At 43.8% G+C, this 24,101-nt stretch overlaps 1 protein-coding gene and 1 long non-coding RNA gene across 2 annotated transcripts; one reads left to right on the forward strand and one right to left on the reverse strand.

The window, feature by feature from the left end:
- Positions 1–100: 100 nt before the first annotated feature.
- LOC148891826 (uncharacterized) lies at positions 101–20,928 on the reverse strand. The gene is made up of 3 exons (XR_016116543.1): positions 20,842–20,928; positions 18,699–19,072; positions 101–2,218 (listed from the first exon to the last, which is right to left on the reverse strand). It is a non-coding gene; the product is annotated as an uncharacterized LOC148891826 (long non-coding RNA).
- LOC148891827 (insulin-like growth factor-binding protein 3) lies at positions 13,024–22,361 on the forward strand. The gene is made up of 4 exons (XM_089009138.1): positions 13,024–14,411; positions 16,547–16,797; positions 18,987–19,106; positions 20,866–22,361. Exons 1-4 carry the CDS (start codon positions 13,871–13,873, stop codon positions 20,989–20,991), a joined length of 1,038 nt encoding a protein of 345 aa, XP_088865264.1. The 5' UTR covers positions 13,024–13,870; the 3' UTR covers positions 20,992–22,361.
- Positions 22,362–24,101: the final 1,740 nt, after the last annotated feature.

A 24,101-nucleotide genomic window follows, 5' to 3' on the forward strand; every position in this document is an offset into this window, starting at 1 on the left:
ATGTAAGCAGTCATTATCCACATATCGATCTTGAATATTCTACGCCCTTATTCACGCAGGAAGGACTTAGATGAGATACAAATTTACACAGCAAAAACACTCATTCATTCATGTTCCAATCCGCTTTATCCTTACAATTATAATAATACATTTTATTTACAAGAACCTTTCAAAACACTCAAGGAAACTTTACAACCAAAAAGAACAATTGAACAATAAACACCAGAACAATAAAACCATAACAAAAATTAAAAATAACAAAAGAGCAGTTTAAATCAAACAGTGAATATGATTTTAAACAAATGGGTTTGAGGTGGATGGCAATGCTGGAGTTGATCCCAAGAGTCTACGGGCAGTAGGCAGGGCACACCCTGAGCCAGTTAGGAGCAGGGCACCCAGAAACGAACAACCATTCGTGCTCTACACGCACATCAAGGGACAAATTGTAGCCTGCCGTGGATGTTTATGGAATGTGGGAGGAAACCATCGTATCTGGAGAAAACCCACGCGAGAGCAGGGAGAACTGCAAAACTCCACGCAGGGAATCCACAGCTGGAATTGAACCAAGTGCCTCGGCACCACATCTGTCAAAGTTAAGGCCCGGGGGTCAACTCTGGCCCGCCCATCATTTTGTTCGGCCCGCGAAAGCAAATCAAGCATGTCAAGTGCCATGAGTCTTGCTAAAATCCTAACCAAAATATCATTGTCGCATGTAAACCACAATAACAGTCATCATTCTTGACTTCAGATTTGAAAACTAGTTATTCATTAATTTATTGTGCCTGTGTAGGTTTTCCTCACTTTGCTTTTCAAAAAAAAATGCATGGCAGGCTGACGGAACACTCGACATTGTCCAAGGTGTGCCTGTGAGTGAATCAGTGTGTGTCTTGCAATTGGCTGGCAACACAGTTCGGGGTGTTCCCCGCCAACTGCCCAAATATTGCTGGGATAGGCTCCAGCACCCCTGCGACCATAGTGAGAATAAGCGGATCGGAAAATTTATTATGTCGAGTGGTTGCCTGTAATAAAAGCATGTCACCAGATTTGTTTTTTGAAGTAGACTAAACATCTATTCAATGGCGGGCCGTGGATTTCATCGCTAGGCCTTCAGTCGTGCTACATCTGAATCATTCCAGATTGAAAAAAAATGTGGTGTGATTTACTACAAGTCCACTAGAGGGTACCATTAGCCAGGAAATAACTGGCTGACCTTTCTTAATGATTTGCATTTTGTCTTGAAAAGTCCGTCTTGAAAATGGCTTTAACAGTAAATCTGTAACCAAATCCATTTTTTCTCCTCCTTCAGCCATTGTGGGTTGACAAAACTGCTATTAAATCAACAAAACAATATATTTGCTTATGCTGTTCGCTACCGATACATTGTGCTAGCTCTGTCCGGTATGCTTTTGTCACCAGTGGCAGGTGATCCAAGCAGTTTTTGCAAACAATTCATCGTTTATGAAAACTCTTAAAGCAACAGTTTAATCGACACATTTGATGTGACAGGGCCAGCAGAACTGATTGTGAAGGCATCCAGGTAGATGTCTGAACCTGGTCATAAATGATGGATGAAATGTGATTGGTTGAAGGCTTAAATACGAAAACACACGTCTGGAAGCAGCGCAACAGGAGAAAAGAAAGGAAGCTGAAAGACAATTTAAAATTATTTAAGAATAATTCATGAACAAAATATAATTATCAGTGTGTGATTCAGATATTTTTAGGCCAGCAGAGAAGGCTATGCAGGCCTTGAGGTCCACCACTGCATCGAATTTAAAAATGAATCTGGAAGCAGAGGATTTTATTTTGTGCGTCCCCCTCGTCTAAAACAAATAGAGTCAATTCAACACAGCATTCTTTTCAGTGTAGAACCTTTGGAAGTGTAAGGCAGACGTGCTAAGACAACTGTACTGCCCTAAGTGCTACTTAATAAGTGTTGAATTAAAAAGGCAGTAAGCTCGGGGGCTGCGGACAGAAATGCTGGAGAATTTTACCTGCAATACAAGCCTGGGCAGGTTGTCTTGATGGCAGTGGGAGAGAATATAAGAGGGAGGGAAAGTATCTTCATCCTCCTCCACCTCTTCCTTGCCGTCCATCTGCAGGTGGTGAAAGTTAAGAATTCCCGGGGTGGGCAGGAAGGAAGTGCAGGTCTGCAGGTGTGGCGACTGCAGCGGAACCAAAAGCTCGTCTTGCTCTGTTATTTGTGTAATCCAAGAAGCTGCAGGAAAGGTTCAGGGGGAAAAGGGGGTGAAGACTAGACAAGGGCACAATGGCTTGGATAACGCACGGGGGCCTGTGCAGCAATTTGCCATGATTTATGAATTTAGCAGTAGATTAATGACGCAGGAGGGGTAATTGCAGAAATAATACACAAGAGAGCAGAGCAGATCGTATTTACAAAGCATTAAATCTACCATGTACAGTAGAGGAGGCCTGTAGCAATAAACAGCAGCAGGCCAGGTTTTTTTTAAGATAATATAAGAGCACGTTTGCATATAGAGCCCCTTTACGTGCTTCTAATTCATGGGGCATCAATTTCCTTGAAGGGGAACAAATGTTAAAGAGAAGGCGACGGTGGAAAAATGTTTTCTGGAATGCCTAAATACGTAACAATTGCCTTTTTTTGTTGTTGTTTTTTTGTGAGATAAATTGAACCACTGAAAACCAGCCCACTGAATCTTTGTACCTGCAGAAATGATCAGAGAAATTGGATCTTTTTCAAATGAGTCGGACAATCGTCATAGTCTACATCAATTCAGTTCCGCTTTTGACCTTTCGCGGGCAACAATTGGTCCAAGTTCCTCTTTCAAGATGGCCACACTATAAATGTAACCATCCTGGTGTCACGTTCCGAGCGAGACTGAAGGCAGCTGACTCGTCGGAACGTAGTGGAATGTTGGGATCCCAAAGCAGGCGACAGAGACGGACGATCTCTGCAGGATGTTTATTCACAAACAAAAGGCGCTGGTCCGATAAACACGCGGACCAGGTATACAACAAACAAAAGAAGTATGTACTAAAACACAGCGAGTAGGAAGGCAACCCGCCTGTACGCCTAAAAGCAAACGGGGGTGCAAAAGTACACAATCCCGGACAAGACAATTTAAACTTACGGGACGCGGGGGAAACCACCTCGGAGCGGATAAACTCACGCACCGAAGATAGAGTCCAGGGTACGGTTGAGATGCGAGGTAAAACCAATCATCCGGCACTAGCGAGGTGACCGCGACCCGTATAAATACACCGTGTCCGAGATTAGAGAATTGACAGCAGGTGGTGGAGGCAGGGATAGGCGGCCCCGCCCTCAGCTGTCAATTCGCACCTGACACCTAGAAATCCAAAACGCGGAGCTATGCTACAGTTTCAACACACCAAGTTATGCAACAATGGAAACCCCTTGATGACATCAATCCACACCACCATAGTGACACGTGCCACCATTTCTTTACATTTTTTTTCCAAATCAGAGATGCGAGGAAACTTTTCTACTTTTTTTGGGTGTTGATTCTGAGTCTGCCCTTGTTTTTTTTCAATGAATCATGTTTTCATAATTTTAAAAAATCAATGGCATTATAAGTTGCAGAATAATATCCATTCATTATCTAAACCGCTTCATCATCACAAGAGTGGTCGAGTTTGTGCCCATCCCAGTTGTCTTCGGGCAGTTGGCAGAAGTGGCTGCAAGCCAAACACAGCACAAACAACCATCCGTGCTCTCAATCATACCTTGGGGATATTTAGATTTTTCCAAGGAAGTCTAAGATGGTGCACGAGTAGGCAAGTGCTCTCATGAGCCTTTCTTTTTTTGTTGTTGTTTTTGTGTTTTCTTTTGTCACTTTGTGCTGCTGTGCGCCGTGTGGACCGGATGCAGATATTTTTTTCAGCATTTATGGCCATGACATTCATCAAGAAGGACACTGTGCTGAGTGTTTGCGCCTTCTCGGCGGCACGAATATTCCAGCACGGTTTTTGATTGGAAGGAATGTCGGTGCCATTTGACTGTCTTTGCTGGACAGCTCTGGAGCGATTGTGCTTTTTTTGCACCTGTAATGGGCCGCATTGTTCGGTGGAAAGGTCGGTGCTGTTGTCGGTGCCTGGCTTGAGGAGCCCGCAATGAGAAGAAAGGAGCGCTGATGCGAATGTGGAACTGTTGCGGCTTGGAATTGAAGCGGATTTACGTGGGACAGGAGATGTGAGACTATATCTTTTCGTCAAGGGATGCTACAGCTTCGTGTTTGCTTTCAACCTTTAGTTTGTAGTAGATGTGCACATTTCACCATGACATCACTGATCCACTGGTTAAAAGGACGCTTTGATCCTCTCCTCTTTCCTCTATAACTGCTTCATACAACACGAGAGTGCAGAATGTGCTTAAGATTGAATGACTGTCTGTGTCTTATTACTGTGTTGTCATATTATTTTGCATGTATTTATTTTCGGTTCTTTTGACTTCAAGATGGCGCCGTGAGAGTGGCTGCCTTTCCTGCAGCTCCTCTATTTTGTTTTTCTCCTTCCTTTCCTTTCCTTTTCCTTCCATAACTTTGCTGCTGTGAAATTGAAATTTCTCCACTGCGAGACTAATAAAGGCTAACCCATCCATCCATCAATTACACTGCCATGCAGGTTTTTGAAATGTAAGAGGAAATTGGAGCACTCGGAGAAAACCTACACAGGCATGGGTAACATTTGTAAAAATGGCTATTAATCGCAGGGTCCGCACATCAATAAACCATAAATCACAATCACATAAATGGAAATGTTATAGTGTTCCATTTATCTACCATGCATGTTTTTGGAATATGGGAGGAAACTTGAGTACCCAGAGAAAACCCACACAGACACGATGAGAAGATTTTAACTCCACTCAGGAAGGCCAGAGCTGGAATAGAAACTTTCAACTCTGCACTGTGAATCGGACGTGAAGTAATATTGAGCCACAACAAGTCTCGCAACTACTGTCAAAAGCCACGACTCCATTTCTCCCTGTAGAAGAAGTAAGTAACCCCAGCCTCTACTGTTGCTTTATATTTGGAAAACATTTATATCTCATCTCATCTCATTTTCCGTAGCGCTTATTCCTCATTAGGGTCGCGGGGGTTGCTGGAGCCTATCTCAGCTGTCTTCGGGCATGAGGCGGGGGACACCCTGAATTGGTTGCCAGCCAATCGCAGGGCACACACCTCTGCACTGTGAAGCCGGTGTGCTAACCACTCGACTACCGGGACACCCACATTTATATGTATTTATATATTATATTTGGAAAATGTTTTTCATTTCTTGTAGTTGTGCCATGTAATGTTGTGTGCCTTATATTTGGAAAAATTTTATGTATATCTAATATTTGTAAAACGTTTTTCATTCATGGAAGGTGCGGCTTATAGTCCGGCGCACCTGGATGGATGGATGGATGGATGGATGGATGGATGGATGGATGGATGGATGCCTTGACTACAGAGTCCTTTGCAGCTCAAATTTTCCCAGGAATGACTCACTCAATCAGGAGTGTTTGTGGGTTACATATCTTCGCCCCGGCTCCCCAACCTCATTTTAATGTTTATTTAGATACTTTTTAAACATAATTGTATAGTGTGCTGTCTCGAATGCTCTGAAGGGTTGAATATTGTCTCATAGACCGTAGTCTATCCCCTGCTTCTTTCAACCTTTTCCACAGATTGCTGTTGACATTCATCGGTGATAACTTGCTCTCGACAATATACACATCAAACCACATGGTATCACCGCAGACCACCAGCACTTGCAAACACAAATACAGCATTTATAAATAGGCTCTGTAAGGGATATCGCCACCCTAATTGAGCCTTTGTTTGCAATGACTAATGGTGTGTCCGTAATGATACAGGACATGGCCGGAGCCACTTGGTTCAGGTGCTTTTTCATGCACTGTATATTTAAAGCCAGGCTTATTGCTGTGAAGTGTGAACAGACTAATATAAATGAAGCGTGAATGAAAAGGCACTTTGTGTGTTTCTCTGTCGTCCACTTGTGCACGACTGACAGAGCGGTCAGACCTCCTTCACACTTGTGAGGAAATGTGCGCGCATGTGTGAAAACATGTTAAAGTCTGGACCAGCCAGACGAGTGTAGACAGAGGTCGCCATGTTGCTCGGGAGGGAGTTAGGGTGACTGTGGATCATTTCAAAACTAACACTCTGCAACTGTCACAGACTGATGTCGCTCGCTGGTTTCCCCAAACTCCGCTACCTTGCTAATTAAAGCCTCACGTTGCCTAGTGTCACAATTCTCCACAAAGATGTACATGTGAGTACATCAAGGCTACAAAAAGAAAAAAAAAATTCGGATCGCAGTTTGAGGGGCAAACCTTGCTTTTCGTAATTTGTCAAAACACATTCAATAGCTGATCTGAGAATTAACCACGGAGACAAACATAAATGAAGTAGAAGAAATAAAAATAGACGAAGTAGAACAAATAGAAATACAAAACGTTGTTTTTGTCCATAAAGTGTCACCTTTAACCACGGACCAACATGATCTAAAAAATGGAATTTCCCATATTATATCCCATATTGAGTTTACTGAAAATGAAAACAAAACATAAACAAACAAAAATCACAAGAGGTTTTACATTGCTTTGCAATGCTATTCATTTGGGTCATGTAGAGCTCTATTAAATCGGTATGATGAACCTAATAGTAGAGTCATTAGTATGCAGTCCATCTGCGATAAGATCGGTGGGGCGTAAAAAAAAACAAGTTACCCAACTTGTCATGTAAAATGTACAACAGACTCATTCCTCAACAGCTCCACCCGTTACTGTCTCGCCCAAATACACCTACATAGTATATACAGTATGTATGTGTTCATAGACATAAACACTGGTTCGGGGAATAGGGTTCAAATTGAAGTAATTATCCGAAAATAACAACCCGTCCAGTTTGGGCTGTGGACTGGTTTCAAGGCATGATAAATGGATGGTGGGGCTTAAAACTCAATCCATCATGACAGAGACTGTTTGGAAAAGGGTAACAGCACTTTCTGAAAAACCAAAAAAAAAGGCAGCACAATCACCAACCAGGTCCAGGGCAGCGGCACTTAAGCAGATGACAATTGGAGTTTTTCCCAATATGCATTTTATATGTACAGTGATATAGAGCAATTATTGTCACGGTTTGCAAGGTGGTGAAGGTTATGGATTCCCAAATAAGCAGGCGGGAGGGAGCAGCAGGTTGTATTTGACAAATTGTATTAAAATAAAGTCAGCAGGAACAAAATCTAAAACATCAAAATCATCCAAACAGAAAAGTACAAAGTATCAAAGAAAACAACGAGTAAAAATCTGCCAAGATGAAACAAACCTGACAGGGTGAAGCAAACACATACACCAAATAGACGTGCCGGGAACGGGACTCAGCCTGACATGGACGTGGACATGGCACGGCTCGTCGTGTGACTCAATTCAAACACGACGAAGCATGGCTCAACCTGGATGTGCTCTGCCAGGCGTAGAGTGGCACCCCGGACGGCCACAAGGATACAGGTCTCGGCCGGACGTTGACGTGGACGCGGCATGGCTCGTCGTGGGCGTGAATGCGACTCCATTCAAACAGTCACACGACGAAGCATGGCCTAACGTGGACGTGCACTGCCTGGCACAGGGGAAAAGAGACCAGTCCTTTGCACCTGCGGTATCCAGCGGTGAGTCGGGTCTCAGCCTGACGTGGACGTGGCACGGCTTGTTGTGGATGTGACTTGATTCAAAAATATACGACGACACATGGCCGGACGTGGACGTGCACTGCCAGGCACCGGGTGTCACCGTGGACGGCCACCTGTAAAGAGGTCTCGGCCTGACGTGGATGTGGACGCGGCACGGCTCGTCGTGGACATGAGTGTGACCCTTTTCACACAATCACGCAACGAAGCATGGCTCGTGGACGTTTCACTGCCAGGCACAGGGTGGAAATGAGTGAAGGTTGTGGTTCCCAAACAAGAAGACAGGAGTGAGCAGGAGGTTGTATTTGACAAATTGTATTAAAATAAAGTCAGCAGGAACAAAATCTAAAACATCAAAGTCATCCGAACAGAAATGTACAAAATATCAAAGAAAACCATGAGTAAAAATCTGCCAAGATGAAAAAAACCGGACAGGGTGAACACATTCAATGACCCGACACTGAATGGTTGTGCCGGGAGTCCTTTTAACTGCCACTGATTGGAACGACTAACACCTGTGCAGGTGCAGGCGGGGCCGACAGCGCCACCCATTGGTCGCCAACCAGATCCTGACAGTTATCATTATGAAATTTGTAAGAAAAAATATTGGATGTTGAATACTGAGAGCACTAATCCCCAAATGTGCAAATGTAATCAACTCAGATAGAGAGAAGGGTGTGCCGTGGTGAGAGGGGTCAAAGTAGATTTCAATTCGGCCACTGCAATCAAGATCACAAAAGGTCTGATTGTTGGGGTAATTCGCTATACGAAGATCTTTAAATATCTTTTTGCATCATTTGTTTTTGTTTTGGACTTCCTGATACGTCATATCCTGCCTGCCTTTGCATGATGTCACATCCTATTACGTTACATCCTATCACATCACATCCTATCTGTCTTACATAAATGCTCTCCCAGCGCGTCGATCTCTCTCTTCCTTTCTGCCTCTCCTCAACCGACCTCACACAATGTCCCTGCTGTCTACAAGATTAAAATAACTTATTCTGTTCAACACCTGGCTTCCTGCTGATTTCACCATCCCACTTCTAACACCCTGAAAAGCGATGAACCAGGAACGAATGTTCACTTTTAACCCATCACTGATGGTTATCCGAGTGATTTGTTTGCGGAGTGATTTTTCCTACCCAATCTGCCCAGAAAACAGTCAAGTGCAAAAAAACTTGCATCAAACCTGCTCAATTTTTTAAAAGTTATTATTAGGATCATATTTTCGGCTCCTTTGAGGACACTGCTCAACAACTTTTACATTTTTTTAAAGATATTTCTAGTTTCAACTGCAACCCAACCACTTCCATCCAGATTTTCAAGAAACCAATTAGTCGTGGACAATAATTTCATGTGAAGAGGGTAATGTGATGCCACACTTAAGCACATTCTAATAAATAAATAAATAAAGTCAATTTTCTAAACAAGGGCGGCCCGGTTGTAGAGTGGTTAGCATGTTGACTTCACAGTGCAGAGTTTGTGAGTTCAAGACCTGGTCCGGCTTCCCTGTGTGGAGTTTGCATGCTCTCCAGGATGGGCTTTCTCCAGTTTTCTCCCACATTCCAAAAACATGCGTGGCAGGCTGATTGAGCACTCTAAATATTCCCTCGGTGTGAATGTGAGACCGAATGGGTGTTTGTGTGTGCCAAGCCATTGGCTGGCAACCAATTCAGGGTGTCCCTTGTGCCCGAGGACAGCTGGGATAGGCTCCAGCACCCCCGCGACCCTAATGAGGATAAAGCGGCCTGGAAAATGGATGGATTTAAACCGTTTCACCTTGCTAGGGTTGCAGCTGCGGTGGAGCCTTTCTCGGGGCGGACATCATGAACTGGTTGCCAGCTAATCACAGGGCACACAGACGAACAACCTTCAGCACTCACAATCACACCAAGGAACAATGTAAAATGTTCTGTGATCCTGCCTTATGCATGTATGTTTTTGGAATGTGGGAAGAAACCGGAGTACCAGGATATAACCCACATCGGCATGGGGAGAACATGCAAACTTCACACAGGAAGGCCGGAGCCAGAATCGAACCATACACCTCAGCATTGTGAGGCGGACATGCTAACCGGTTGATAAACGTACTGGCTAGAACAATATTACTTGAGTAGAATTTGGTGTGACATTTTTTTCTCTTTTGAAAGGCTACATCCAAAGTGTGCCCCACCTGTCCACCAAAGTCAATCGGGACATGCTATAGCCATATTCAGGACAGGCAGCTAAGGAACATAACAATTAAAGTTCTTTTTTGTAAAAAAAAAAAAAGAACTGGTGTCATGCATATGCATTTCATGACATTGACACCTGTTCCAATCAAACTACTCATGGCTTCCAGTTCCGGCCATATTTTAACTTGGTCAGAGGACTAGACTGTTGCCGGGTGCATCGTTAGCACGTAATTTTCATCAATAGTGGAAAGCAATTCCGCATAAAGGCGCTATTGAGTTGCGAGTATCATACAAAGCATTGACATATGTGCTTTATTAAGACCAGCGCGTTCCATGTAGCAAGGTGTATTTTGAGATACACCTGACTGGCTCGTGCCGACCAAATGATTAGAAAACACTTTTCAAATTGCACCAGAAGTGTCAACTTGGCCGCCCATGTTGAACACATGTACAGTACAGCAATGTCCTTAGTGTGTGTGTGTGTGTGTGTGTGTGTGTGTGTGTGTGTGTGTGTGTGTGTGTGTGTGTGTGTGTGTGTGTGTGTGTGTGTGTGTGTGTGCATGCATGTGTGCGCGCACTGGCAACAATCTTCACACTCTCTCTTTATTGAGTGGCTGCTCGGCGGGATGACATTCCTGCAGCGGCCGACGTTGGCTGCTGCTATGCGGAAAATGTGCAGGTGGCTCCAAAAAGACCCCCTTCTGAGGAGGAGAGTGAGGAAAATCAGTGCCCCCCGCCCCCACTCCCCTTTCTTCCCCACCCGACTCCCAACTCCCCTCCACTCTCTTCCTGAATACGAAACAAATGTTTGGCATTCCACTGAGAAGGACTCTCTGCTGCAGAGTTGCCCAGTTAAGAGCTCGAGAAGGCGGGCAGAGTGCCAAGCTTGGTTCAGCAAAAGCCTTTTAAGGAGACGGGAGGCGCTTGTATTGATTTTTAACACGGTGGTGCTATGATCTGTAATTGCCACAGACATAATTAGGTTGGAATGGCTCACTCTTTTAGCCGAGGTGGAGAATAGGAATCTATTTTCAAGTCACCCAACAGCCATGCTAAACTGATAACAAATGTGAATTATTACACTTGTCAACAGAGAAGTCTTCATAAGTCCCTAAAAATATTTTTATTCTGATATCAAGAGCCCCTTTTGGTTGCTACTAGATCAGGTTATTGAGCTACAGTAGTTTCTTTGTTTGTTTGTTTGTTTGTTTGACCTCCAAAGGCTTGCACAATAAAGATTGTACTATGCCTTGTAATTTACAGCTATGATGTTTCCCCAAAAAATCCTCCTAAGTCTGAACCTAAACATTAAAGGACAACCGATGTCTCCGGACAAGTTGTGTCCATAATTTGTAAAATGGCTTCAAATGACTTCTACGGAGCGTATTTTACAACGATTCCACAGCATATAGCTATATTTTACGTTTTAAGACTCACGCTGAATATTCAGGAAGTCTTGTTTTTGAGTTGGTGACGAGTCCTCACCCTATGTCACTGAAGGAACGCCCCTGACCGAAAAAAGGACACATTGTAGCAGTCCTTCCATTACGTCAATGCATTTTGCTGTACAGAAGAGGGTGACAAAGCTCCATGTAAGGAATTAATCAGCCTGTGGATACGGGCTGATTAATTCCTTACACGGCTTTGTCGCCATTTTCTGCCTTTTTTTGGGTGCGACAGTTCCCACCCCTGATGCCTCAAAATGACACGGAATAAATTATTTAATCGATTGCAAACATGTATGCTTTCTTCTGTACATGGACATCTCGTGGACAGAAACGTTGGAAAGGCCCTCACATCCTTCCCGGGGACAAAACCTAGACACTGGTTTAGATATGTGGACGATACTTTTGTCAATTAAAAAACAAGAAATTCAATCCTTCACAGATCACTTTAACTCGGTAGACATCAACATTAAATTTACTCGTGAGGACATTAAAGAGAACCAACTAGCCTTCTTGGATTGTAAAGTAATTATAAAAGTGGACAGAGCGCTAAAAACAGAAGTCTTTAGGAAGGCTACACACACTGACCAATACTTACTTTTTGATTCTAACCACCCTTTACAACACAAACTAGGAGTTATCAAAACCCTCCAGCATAGGGCTAAACTAATACCAACTAGCATTGAAGGCAGAGAAAAGGAGTCAAAACATATCAGGAGAGCACTCACTAACTGTGGGTACCCTCAGTGGTCATTCAACAAATGTCAGAAAGAAAGAATAGGGAATGAAACCAAAAATTCTCAAGATACAAAAAGGACAGGAGTAGCAGTACCTTACATTGCAGGAGTTTCTGAAAAACTACAAAGAGTCCTTTGGCAACACAAAATTCCCACTTATTTCAAACCGATAAACACGTTAAGGCAAAAATCAATGCATCCAAAAGATAGGCTGCCAAATGAAAAACAAAGTAATGTAGTTTATTCCATACATTGTAAGAATGAAAATTGTAAAGAGCAATACATTGGGGAGACTCAACAAATTCTCAAAAAAAAAGACTTTATCAACATCGCAGGGATAATACAAGTGGGCCTCAATCGGCAGTACATTTGCACCTAAAAGCTAGCAACCACTCATTTGACGACAATGGGGTTAAAATCTTAGCGAAAGAACATAGATGGTTTGAAAGGGGGGTAAAAGAAGTGATTCTCATAAAACAACTAAATCCTTCATTAAACCGGTCTGGTGTGGTGAGGTTCAATTTGGATCGTTCATACAATAGCCTGCTTAGGCGATATAGGTCAGGCAACATTCGTAATGCTGATGAGGTGATACCGGAGGGAGTGGGGCAAACAGGCCAGTCGTTAGTCAGGAATGTAGGAACAATCAGTGGGGCCACAGGGAGTGGTCCTCTGCTCCCCCCAACCTGAGAGTAGGGACCTATCATAGCTGTGTCCGCTGCCATGTCTGGACATTAGGGATATATAAATAGGGCCGATACGACCAGTAAGACTTTAGTTCGCTGAAGAAGCCTCTTGGATAGGAGGCGAAACGTCCGACACCTTCAAAAAAGTACAGATGACGGCTGAGGAAACCTTCTCATCGATATTATTATTACTATTATTTTTATTATTATTATCATTTGTTAAACAGAGGGGGGAAATTACAGCAGATCCAAAATCATTGCAAAAAAAGAGAAAAGTTTGTATAAAATTATCAATCCGTGTTATTTCTTGTTACTTTCCTAATATAATGACCGATGTCACTTTTTTTTTTTGGGGGGGGGGTTCAGTTAACATAAAAAAAGAAACTAAAGCTTATTGCATTTTATTTGTTAATAATTTGAATGAAGTATGTCGGATGAGGGAGACATTGAAAAAAGGCTGGATATTTGGACACCCCTAATTTAGGCCATGCATTATTTTAAGATGCTGACAATATTATGCAACATTTCTTGGGGTTCTTGTACAAGAACTGTCAGATCACTGTCTGGTGAAGCAACCACGAGTTGATTTGCTCCAACTGTCGTCGCTTACTACGGCAAAAAAAGGCTTGATCTCTTTGTTAATTGAGTGTTCGCCGAATAAAGATAAATTACTCACAGTTTGAAACATGAGTTTAAATGTCTCTGTGCTACCAGTTCGGGCATTTTGTCGACACACCTCTTGTTATGAAGCTGTAAAGGGCAAAAACATTTGGGGCCATGACGAGACCAGACAACAAAGCGTCATTGAGCCCGTCACTTACACACTCAAAACTCACGTTTAGACTCATATGGGTGACTTTGTGCACAGGATCGACTAAAGCATAAAGCGCACTTGCTTTGCAGGGCATATAATAATGGCTTGCATTTTGGGGGTTGAGGGGGTTCCGAGGTCAACAATCACGATTTTAGTGAGGATAGTTTTTTTGTGTAGTTTTCATTGTATTGCAGAGTTGATAATTAATGCCACTTGCAGATTGGAAAGTAACTGATTTCAAGGTTTGAGGGGTATAAAAATCGTAAGGGTGTGGATATTAGACTTAGTAACAAAGTCAAGTAGATTCCAGTAATTAGAAATGGCTGAGTGCAGTGGAGGCAATTCATCTGTGGAGTTCCGCGGGGGGAGTGACTACAGTTGCAGGGTCTATATATTGGGATGTTTTGTGCGGTGGGATTACGCGAATGAGAGCACAGAACGAGTCACCGCGGCAGGATTACTCTCTCGGGCCACACAAGCCACCATGGATTCGTGCTTCCGCGCTCTTTGCGTGACTTTAGTGTTGGCGTCTCTTGGCCGCGGGTCAGGTGCGCTGGGTCCGGTGATCAAGTGCGAGCCTTGCGACGATGGCGCGCGCCTGTCCTGCAAGCCTTTGCCCAAGGACTGCGCCGAGAGGGTTCGAGAGCCGGGCTGCGGGTGCTGCCCGACTTGCGCACTCAGTTTCGGCCAGCCGTGCGGCGTGTACACGGGCAGATGCGGCGCCGGGCTCGCCTGCCAGCACCAGCCAGGCGAGACTAGACCGCTCCAGGCGCTTCTGGAGGGACGGGGGGTCTGCGCCAACGCCACGAGCACTCGACGCGTCGTAGAGAGACCGACGCCTCCTGTAAATGAACTGCCAGGTATACATGCGTGCACCTTGATTATACTCACGCTCGCTTTAACAGCGTGCATGCGTGCACACTGGCGTTCATTGAGGGGTTTGGAACGGCGCGCAAAATGAGCACAGGGTTGTCTTTATGGCTCATACTGGACCTTTATAGCCATCTAATTAGTGTTGGGGGAGAGGGACAAGAGGGTCTATCAATGGGAGCTGGAAAAAGTAAAAAGTACATTTAACTCAACATGGGCTCGATTTGCAAATTTGCAGGGACTATATCCTCTGCCGTTTGTTTCATTTCTTGCCGTTTTTTGTCAATTTGTTTGTCGTTTTTTTTAATCCCAAAGCAAAGGTGTATTCCTTTGGTACCATCTAACAGCAACATGATGCCAATGAACTATGTAGACCTGAGTTGAACTGCTTCATTTGGGCATAAGTAATACTGCAGCATTCCCTTTTGGCATCTTGATTGCAAGGAACTACTGTATGTTGAAGTGAGCCAGGGAGTTTCTTTTGAGGGGTGCCTTTTTGAAATGAGTTGCCATATAAAGATTACTATTACAAATGATTGGCAGAACAGCCTGCTCGTTAATCATCCCTGTGTCACCCATGACCCCAAATAGGAAAACCGTGACCAAAAAATGGATAAATGGATGGATTGTTTACGATAATACATGAGGTAATGTTGACATAAATTGTCAATCTGTGTGAGTGTCAATATTGATTTCTCTCTACATGCACTGTGGTCGACTGGCGACCACAATGCAATGCAGGGTGCAGCCCAAATTATCCCGGACGGGTTTCTGCTCATCTGTGACCCTAATGAGAAATTTTGTTTTCGAAAACAGGTGGCTTATGGACAGTCCAGTATGAGACTACTTTAATTCTGTAATACAATTATCAAATGGTCCTCACTGGACTCTTAAAGGTGTGATGTCTTGTCACTGCAGGTGATACACCCAATGCTAAGGCCGTTGTTTAATTGTTCACTTATATCCATGATGCCTGACAGCCCCCTACCTGAACCACAGTGTCTAAAAATAAACAAAGTAGTGTAAATTGAAGCAAGGAGGGGGTGGTAGAATTTGAATATCATCACTGACTGGCTGGTCACTGGAGCAGTATCCTCAAATGTGTGTATAAAGTTATACCCCTGACACTTGACTGCACTGTAAATTGGGGTCGTAACTTTTAACCTTATAATTACTGGAAGATATGACTGCGTTTATAAGTAAGCATATCGGGTACATTCGTGTTTTGTGTTACTTTATGGGTGGAGAGGTTAGGGGTGGATGTATTCACTGTACAACTTCTATTACACCATTGGGTGTATCATTTTGGTCCTTGATAAAGCACTGAGGTGTCCAAAACTAAGCCCAGTGGGGTCCACTGGTATACTTTTTGCAATGGATTGAAATGAAATGACAATGACCTATCACAAGAGTGCTAACCTCAAGTGTGTACCATCAATGTACTGTGGTAGTTTGAGGCTAACAAAATGGACCGCTGTCACAATATGGCTTGTCATTGGGATGGTAAACTCAAATGCATTACCGTTATCCCCTTGACGATGACAGCTTGGGTTCATACCTGCACAGGTAAAAGGATGTCTTAGTCATACACGTAATTGGGTGCAATGCTACAGTTGTAACTTGGGGGTGGAATCAATCCAATGGGGTCCAAAAATAAGCAATAATTCGTTCATTGGGGATTAGATAAGAAGTCTTATCACATTGTAGCTTCTTAATGGGGTGGCAGGGGTGACATACTCAGGTCCTGGAGCGCTGCCATCCTGCATGTTTTCCCAGCCTCCCTCTTGCAACACACTTGATTCAAATCAACAGGTTCAGTGTCAGGATTCTGCAGAGCTTCCAGATGGTCTTATCAATGGGAGGACAGCAGCCTTCCAAGACCTGAGTTGGACACCCCTGCCCCAAATACATCATCTTTATACCCTCGACACTTGTTTTATAACTCACCAAAAAAGTTGGACTTCAGCATGGAATCCAACAATAAGCCCAGAGAGTGCTGTTTTAGATTGTAACTTCAAAGACTGATTGCAGTTTCATATATGTTGGAATGAATCACTTTGATCCTGCAAAAAGTGATACCCAGCAGTATTTGTGAACAGCACGTGCTCTTTCAAAACACTGGCAGAGACCATCGAGACTCCGGACGAGGAGCACAACTCTACCAGTGGCGTCTTCCAGAACACGCACGGTGCACATAGCAGACCCACGGGACCCGTGAGACCAGCGCTTAACCCCTTCCCGCCCTCTGCCAAGGCTGAAATCCTACGACGGGAGCAGCAGAAGAGAATTAAAATCTTTAAAATAGAGGATGTGCTTGGACCACTTTTGACAGACCAACAGAACTTCTCCCTGGAGATCAAACCGGAGCCTGAGTATGTAAGTACCACAACCAATAGTTTCCTGTTCTCTATTCTTTTTCTCTCTCTCACTCCCACTTTCACTCTCCGTCGCCATTGGTCTCAATCTCTCTTTCTATGTTTTGATGTTTTTGTCTTCCTGCGGGTGATAAAATGTTTTTTTGGGAGGGGAGAAGCATGCTGAAGGTTGGCAGGCGCCGCGACCAACAGAATGGCATGGGCAGTGAGCAGGGACCGTGGGCCTGCGGCTGACCTGGGTCAGGCGGTTGTTTGACCACAAGGCGTCCGCGTGCCGGCTGCACGGAGTGCCAGCGGATGATGGATTGGCCGGCTTGAGTGCCTGTTGGAAAGCCCAGCTACTATTTCCATCTCCTCTTTTGGCCAAAGACGTGAATGCACACGGGAACTGGGCTTTGGCTACATGGTCGCTTTAATTAGCGACCAGAGTACTTGGAGCTTAGGACAGGCCTTTTTGGCTCTGCTCTCAAGCCTCCCCCTTCCCACATCCATCCATCAATTTCCTATAGCGCTTATGCTGCGTCAGGGAGACTATTCCAACGGACTTGGGGCAAAAAGCAGGGTACACCTTGGTCAGGTTGCAAGTCAACATTGAATTATGGAATGTGTATATCTGAAATGTGATTTTTTTTCCCCCACATTTGTAATGTTGGATTGGATCAAAAACAAACTCTGGTAGTCGACTAGGTTTTTGAACAAGTTTGATCACTATTGTCCGGATCCTTCTGTACATCAAACAAGACGACGGAGAACAGTTAAAGAGACGCTCACAGGTCAGATCACCTAAAGTATGAGCTGTACACAACACAAAGACCAAAACAAGGGTCAAATGACAGGAAGAACAATAGCGGAAAAGTACGAGGAATAGGTTTCTTCAGTCGTACTTCTTTAAAGGTGTCGGACATTTGGCTCCTCATCCGAAGAGCTTCGTCAGCGAACTAAAGTTGTGCTGGTAACCCCGGCCCTATATCCCTAATGGACAGATGTGAAATCAGTGGTGAAACCAGAGCCAGGGATAGAACTGTAGAAGTAATCAGACTGGCCTAATGGAGTGCTCCCTCAACTTTAGAGCAGGGACCTATCAGAGGAGGAGTCCAGCACAAGGACCTAACAGAGCAAAGGTCTGGCACGGCCACTTCTGTCCATTTGGGATATAATAATAATAATAATAATAATAATAATAATAAATAATAATAATAATAATAATAATAATAATAATAATTGCCGACGAAGCTCTTTGGATGAGTAGCGAAATGTCCAACACCTTCAAAGAAGTACAGATGACGGCTAAGAAACCTTTTCCTCGATGGACCACTCCTGCACGACTAAGAGCCAACACACAAGCGGAAAAGTATTAATATTCAAAAGTCAACATTTGGAAATAGACTGGAAGACCGCATCTTTGTTGTTGTACGGGACGCTTGAATTTTGTGAGAAAATTATTTCAGGATGTGACTTAATTTGAATGCTTTTACTTGTCATGTTTTTTTTTTTATGAATTCAGATTTAGATCAGAGAACCAGGGTGGAAACACAATTGAAGCCATTCCCAAAATCAATTTCAGATGGCCATGATTGAACACCTGGATACAACAGCTCTTAGACCATTGACAACATTGTTAAGACAGTGAAGTGGACCCAGATTATCTGTGTTTTTTGCGAGTTCCTTTCCACATGTTCGGGCTTGGAGGTCAGCTACAAGAAGCTGTAAAATCAGGAAGACCTTTATAAAATTAGCTGTCACGATACCCGAAAAGCAAAACCGACCATGGACTGACCAGTGGTTAATCACAAGAAAGGGACAAATGACACCAAGCGGGAATCAATCTGCTTCCTATGTCAGAACCACTACACCACCAATGGCTCCATTCTTACAACACAACAAATCGGAAAACGTTCATACCAGTTGGTGAAGAATTTTGTGATGCAGACGGCAAAATGGCATAACCTCTGGTAGCTGAGCTTAATGGGAACAGACATTCATCAATCCGTCCATTTTCTTTACTCGTCAAACCCTTTTTGGGATGATGGGGAATCGAAGCCTTCCTGGATGACTTTGGCTGAAAGGCAGACTGCACACATGGCCAAATATAATGTTGTCAATGTCTTCATTGACAACATTATACCGTTGACACCCAACAATTTTATGACAAACTTACCAAAACCGTTTATGGTGTTCTCTTATGTGCAGGGTCCATGTCGGCGAGAGCTCGAGAGCATCCTGGGCAGCCTCAAGATTACAGACACACTCAACCCTCGAGGTTTCCGCATACCAAACTGCGACAAGAAGGGTTTTTATAAGAAAAAGCAGGTAGCAAACATAAGTACAATCGGCGGATAAACAAGTGTTATTAGTGGTCGTGTGTCCCGAAAAGAAACTGTCGCGCTGCCGGTCAAAGGCAAAACGTGTCATGCATTCGAAAGAGATGATGGAGTCAAAGCTAATCGTATGATGTCGTACGATAGCGTGTGGAGAAGGCAATGTTGGGATCATGGGTGTAAAACTTCAATACTTTACTCTCACTATCATTGGCAGTGGAATACGCTGCTATCTTTCATGCAAGTGGCGCGGGTTCAAATCCTGGCCAATGCTCCAATGTCAAGCAACTGGCTGGTCCCAAAGCCGGATCGAAAAGGTTGCAACAAGAAGGCATGCAACATAAACACAGTGGCAAAAGAAATAGTGACTCTCTGTGGCAACAACACTTTAAGACTGCTTTTAGGTTTCAAAATAGTTCTGTTCAAACTGCACCAAAAAGCTTTCTGCTTCCAAAAGAGCAAGCCCTAGTAGTGTCTTACTGTTATTTTGCAGGCTGCATTAATAGAGATTACAAACTCAAATGCAGTGACTCAAACCACGGGCCTCCTGCAGCCCAATTATAGATGTGAATATGTCCTCCTGTATTCATCGGTAGTTATTAGAGCCTCATCATTGCACCGCCACACCAGTGAGGTAGACCCCGAGCCACTGGCACTGGAGACTGTGACCGCAATGCCCAAACCCCAGTGGCGTTGCCTGGCTGGGACGTCGCTCGGGAATCTTCCCAGCGAGACAGACGTCAAGGTGGCCGCCGTCACCCGACGTCCTCGCCCCATAATTGCTGGACTTTTGAGAAGCGATCCCAGAAATAGAGTGGCGGCCATGCCCCCGTCACCGCCGCCCCCCTCTACCCTACCCCAGTCCCTCCTTCCCCCACCCGTCCTGCATCCCTCGCTCAGCGACTCAGCCCACAACGGGGTTGTAATAAAGGCGTTCATATGGAGGCACTTGGGGCGCCTCTGCGTCGCTTTTCTTATTACACAGCCCGGCCTCCTGCTTAATGGACGTGCTCTCCTGCAATCATCTCATAAGCAGCCAGGCTCATTGTCTTTGTTTATGTAGAGTGGATGCAGCGCAGTGCGCAGCGTGCACGCAGGCCTCCGGTGCGTCCATTCATGTGGTCCGCTCTAATTTGGACAGGAACATAATCTGCAGCCAAGCCATCCCTTCATAGCAATAAACGTCTCCCGGGAGACATTTTTCTAACGCTTTGCTATTCTTCGCACAAGTGTGTTGTGATGAGGACGCACAACTTCCATCCCAATCTGAGCGTTTTACTAGAGCAGGGGTTGACCTTTAGTAAAATTGGCAATAAAATAACAGCCCTCGGGTAGCTCCACGCAGACTCTGTAAGTCATTTGTAGTACCCATAATTTGGAGCTGTGGGGTATAATCAGCAACAGATGATTCGTGCTGCCACCGGCTCCTGAAAATAGATCTGGGTTCTCAGTTGTTCACAAAAGTCCCTAAGCAAATATTTGAGCAGGTTTCTGTTTACCTTCAAGGCCTCTATATGTGTGCGTAACAGGAGGTGGACCATAAAAGTTGCTGAAAATACCACAGCGCGCCACGCGGCCAAGGCTGCATCCACTCAAGCACAATCTGCCCATTAATGACTCTTAACTATTGCCGTTCTCCTCCATCGACTAAAGTGGCCCGTTAGCCATAATGCCGCACATTCAACAAGTGTTTTCTTTCTTTCTTTTTTTAATGCATTCAGCTTCACCTTCTCCCTCCTCTTCACTTGCAGTGCCGTCCATCCAAGGGCAGAAAGCGTGGCTTCTGTTGGTGTGTGGACAAATACGGGCAGCCCTTGCCAGGTTTTGATGGGAAGGAGCGAGGAGTTGCCCGGCACGTCAGCTCGCAGGGCCAATAAGAGCCCAAGCGGGACTTGAGGGAGGGGGAGGGCTCAAGATCTGTAAACAAGCAGAGACACTGAGGATATTGGGAGAGAGGCGATATGTGGATGTTTGCTCTCTCGATCTGTGGGACCTTTTAGTACAAGGCACGAGATGGATTCTTCCAAAAAGTTTCTGACAAAAAAAAAAAAAAAAAAAAAGACTTGGGCGATTCATGTCCATAGCTGATGGAACGCACACATGTGCTGCCATAATAATTCTGGTTATTGTGAACCTGCACATCGCTTACACTTTTTTTGGTGGCGAGGGGGGGGGGGGGTCGTTGAAATCATCAAGGTCTGAGGTTTCTGAATTAATCATTGTCCTTCTGTCAAGGATCTTCCTCCAATTGGGTCTTCTATGGCTCACATTCTCAAGTCAGAGTGAGGCCAGTTCTGGAATTTTAAGCAAAATAGCCTCTTCATAGCAAAATGGACAACTTGCTATTCCGTTTCATGCATCAGCCCTTGAGGCTTGTTTGCATAAATCACACTTTGTAATGATCATTGAAAGTGGCACATCAAACTTTCTGAGGGGTGCTCGTGCATTTTGGTGGTGGGGGTGGTATGGGAGGATTCATATTCATGTCAACTAAAATACCACCATTTTCACCAGGATTCAAGCATGTTAAGCTGCCCCAAAAAACTCAATTTAATTCATGCATTTTTAAATTCATGCATCCAATTACAAACATGCATTTAAATGTAAACATTAACCAGCAGGTCAGCCTGTCCAATGCATACCATATCATGGCATTTAGCATAGGTGTCTTGTAAACAATATTTAAGTCAAAATTCAAGTTAAAAAGAAACAAATGACTTCAGACTCCTGTGCTACGATAGCCATTGTTTGGATCAGGTCGTCGGATCATATTTTGTATGGGTGAGTACTCGAGTGAATACTGGTCCTGGTATAGGTCTGGAAAAAGAAAATGTCCCTATTCTCTCTTTTAATCATTGCTGAACAAACGTGCCGTTTCTTTCTTGCAAAATAGCGCTTGATTCATGTTTGTATTGAACATTGGCTTGTGTACAGTGTACGCTGTGAAGGCAAAATAGGACATATTTTTGTAAAGGTGTTGAAAATACAGTAAAGTCTCGTTATATCGATATTCAAGGGAGTCCGAAAAAATATCGATATAACCGGGACTATCGATATATCAGACCCTGTTTGCATGTAATTTTCTCCGTGCGTGCATAGAAATAGTATCGATATAACCGATATCGATATAACGAGACTTTACTGTATGTGGCAAACACTGCTTGAGGTAAAAATGTCATTTGCATGTACAGTACAAGGGCAACCCTCAAATGTCTATTTTTACCTAATAAAGGCACAATCAAACTACCTTATGTGTATTTTATGTCTTTACTATTCCTTTATTGGGGTGTCTTGTGAACACAATCACATATGTATAATATGGATTTTGCAGTGCATTGTTATTTAACTGTTACCTGTTGCTGAATCTTACCCCTAACTCATAAATGTAACGGGAAACTCGATGACATATTACAAAACTAGAGAAGAAATCAGATTTCGAATCAGCTCAAAAAAGCGGACTTGCATCTCTGATTAACTCATTCACTGCTATTTATTTGGGAATTGAAAATAAGACGTCGAGCGCCATTTACAAATTTGTTCGGCTTTTGTTTTTTCAAGTTTGGGTGCTGATAAAGCACTGGCCAAGGCCTCTGGAAATGTTTTTATTTTCGAAAATGGGGCAGCATTTCCCTTTTTTCCATTTTAGCGCTTTGTTCCGGTTTCAGCGGTTGTTAAAGCACTATATATACCAATATGTATGTATTGCATTGTAATCTGGACAGCCGACCCTCATTTCAGGCTCATATAACTCCAGACCCATATACTGTACTGCAGGGGTGCTCATTACGTCGATCGCGATCTACTGGTCGATCGCGATCTACTGGTCGATCGCGATCTACTGGTCGATCGCGGAGGTAGTACTGGTCGATCGCAGCGTGACAGTAAAAAAACATTTGTCAGCCTATCAAACGTCCCGTCACTTGATTGACATACAGGGCAACCATTCAGAACTGAAGTTTTACCTTTAGGTCAGCAAATTACCTCAGATTTTAAGCCCTTGCTAAAACATATCAGAATCATCTTTATTGCCAAGTATGTAGAACACACAAGGAATTTGTTTCCGGTAGAACACGCTGCACTAGTATCGTCGTAAAAAAAAACTGCTAAGTGGCAACGGTGGACGAACTAAAATCCCAGTTGTCCGGACAGCAGTCATTTTTCACTCAACATACTTCAAAAGCGAAAGCCGCCACCGAAGCATCGTTCCGGGTGAGTCACGCCATCGTTAAAAACAATAAGTCCTTCCAAGACGGAGAGATGGTAAAAGAAGCATTCGTTGAAGCAGCTGACTCCTTGTTCAGAGACTTTAAAAATAAGGCAGAGATATTATCTTCAATCAAAGCTCTGCAGCTGTCAAGACATACAGTTACACGGCGCTGTGAAGCCACGGCTGAGGATTTAACCCAGCAAATGTGGAAAGACATCGGAGATTGTGAGTGTTCTCACTGCTGAAGTCCAGGGCTCATGGACAGTTCTGTAACTTACACAGGAAAAGTACCCCAACATGAGGAAATGTGCTACCTCCTTGACTGCATTATTCGGCTCCACTTATTTATGTGAGTCAGCCTTTTCCTACATGAAGATCATTAAGTCCAAATACCGTTCCACCATGAATGATGAACATTTGGAAATGTGCTTGAGGCTGGCTGTCAGCAGCTACTGTACGGACTATGCATCCCTGGCTGATTCGATTCAGTGCAAGTCAGCAAAGTAAACTCAGGTAATTACAAAAAAATGTTAATAGTTATTTATTATGTTATGTATATGTAGTTATTATGTGTGTTGCGCAATATTGGCTTATTCGGTTATGCAAGGTACATCAACATACATTGTACATACAAAGAATCCTTAAAACATTTGAAAATAATTATGTTTTGCATTTTTGTCGTGGATAGATCATTTTGACTTGGTAGTTTTTGTAAGTAGCTCGTATGCGGAAAAAGTGTGAGCACCCCTGCTGTACTGTAATTTTTAGATTTCCTTAGAA

The sequence above is a fragment of the Hippocampus bargibanti genome, linkage group LG11 (genome assembly GCF_051943395.1).
Source record: "Hippocampus bargibanti isolate YZ-2025 linkage group LG11, ASM5194339v1, whole genome shotgun sequence".
NCBI lineage: Eukaryota > Metazoa > Chordata > Actinopteri > Syngnathiformes > Syngnathidae > Hippocampus > Hippocampus bargibanti.

Excerpts from the sequence above, each read along its gene's own strand:
- LOC148891827 (XM_089009138.1), top strand. The coding sequence starts at position 13,871 with ATGGCTGAGTGCAGTGGAGGCAATTCATCTGTGGAGTTCCGCGGGGGG. Across the intron at positions 14,412-16,546 it reads TCCTGTAAATGAACTGCCAG|AGACCATCGAGACTCCGGAC; the intron begins GTATACATGCGT and ends AAACACTGGCAG. Across the intron at positions 16,798-18,986 it reads TCAAACCGGAGCCTGAGTAT|GGTCCATGTCGGCGAGAGCT; the intron begins GTAAGTACCACA and ends TCTTATGTGCAG.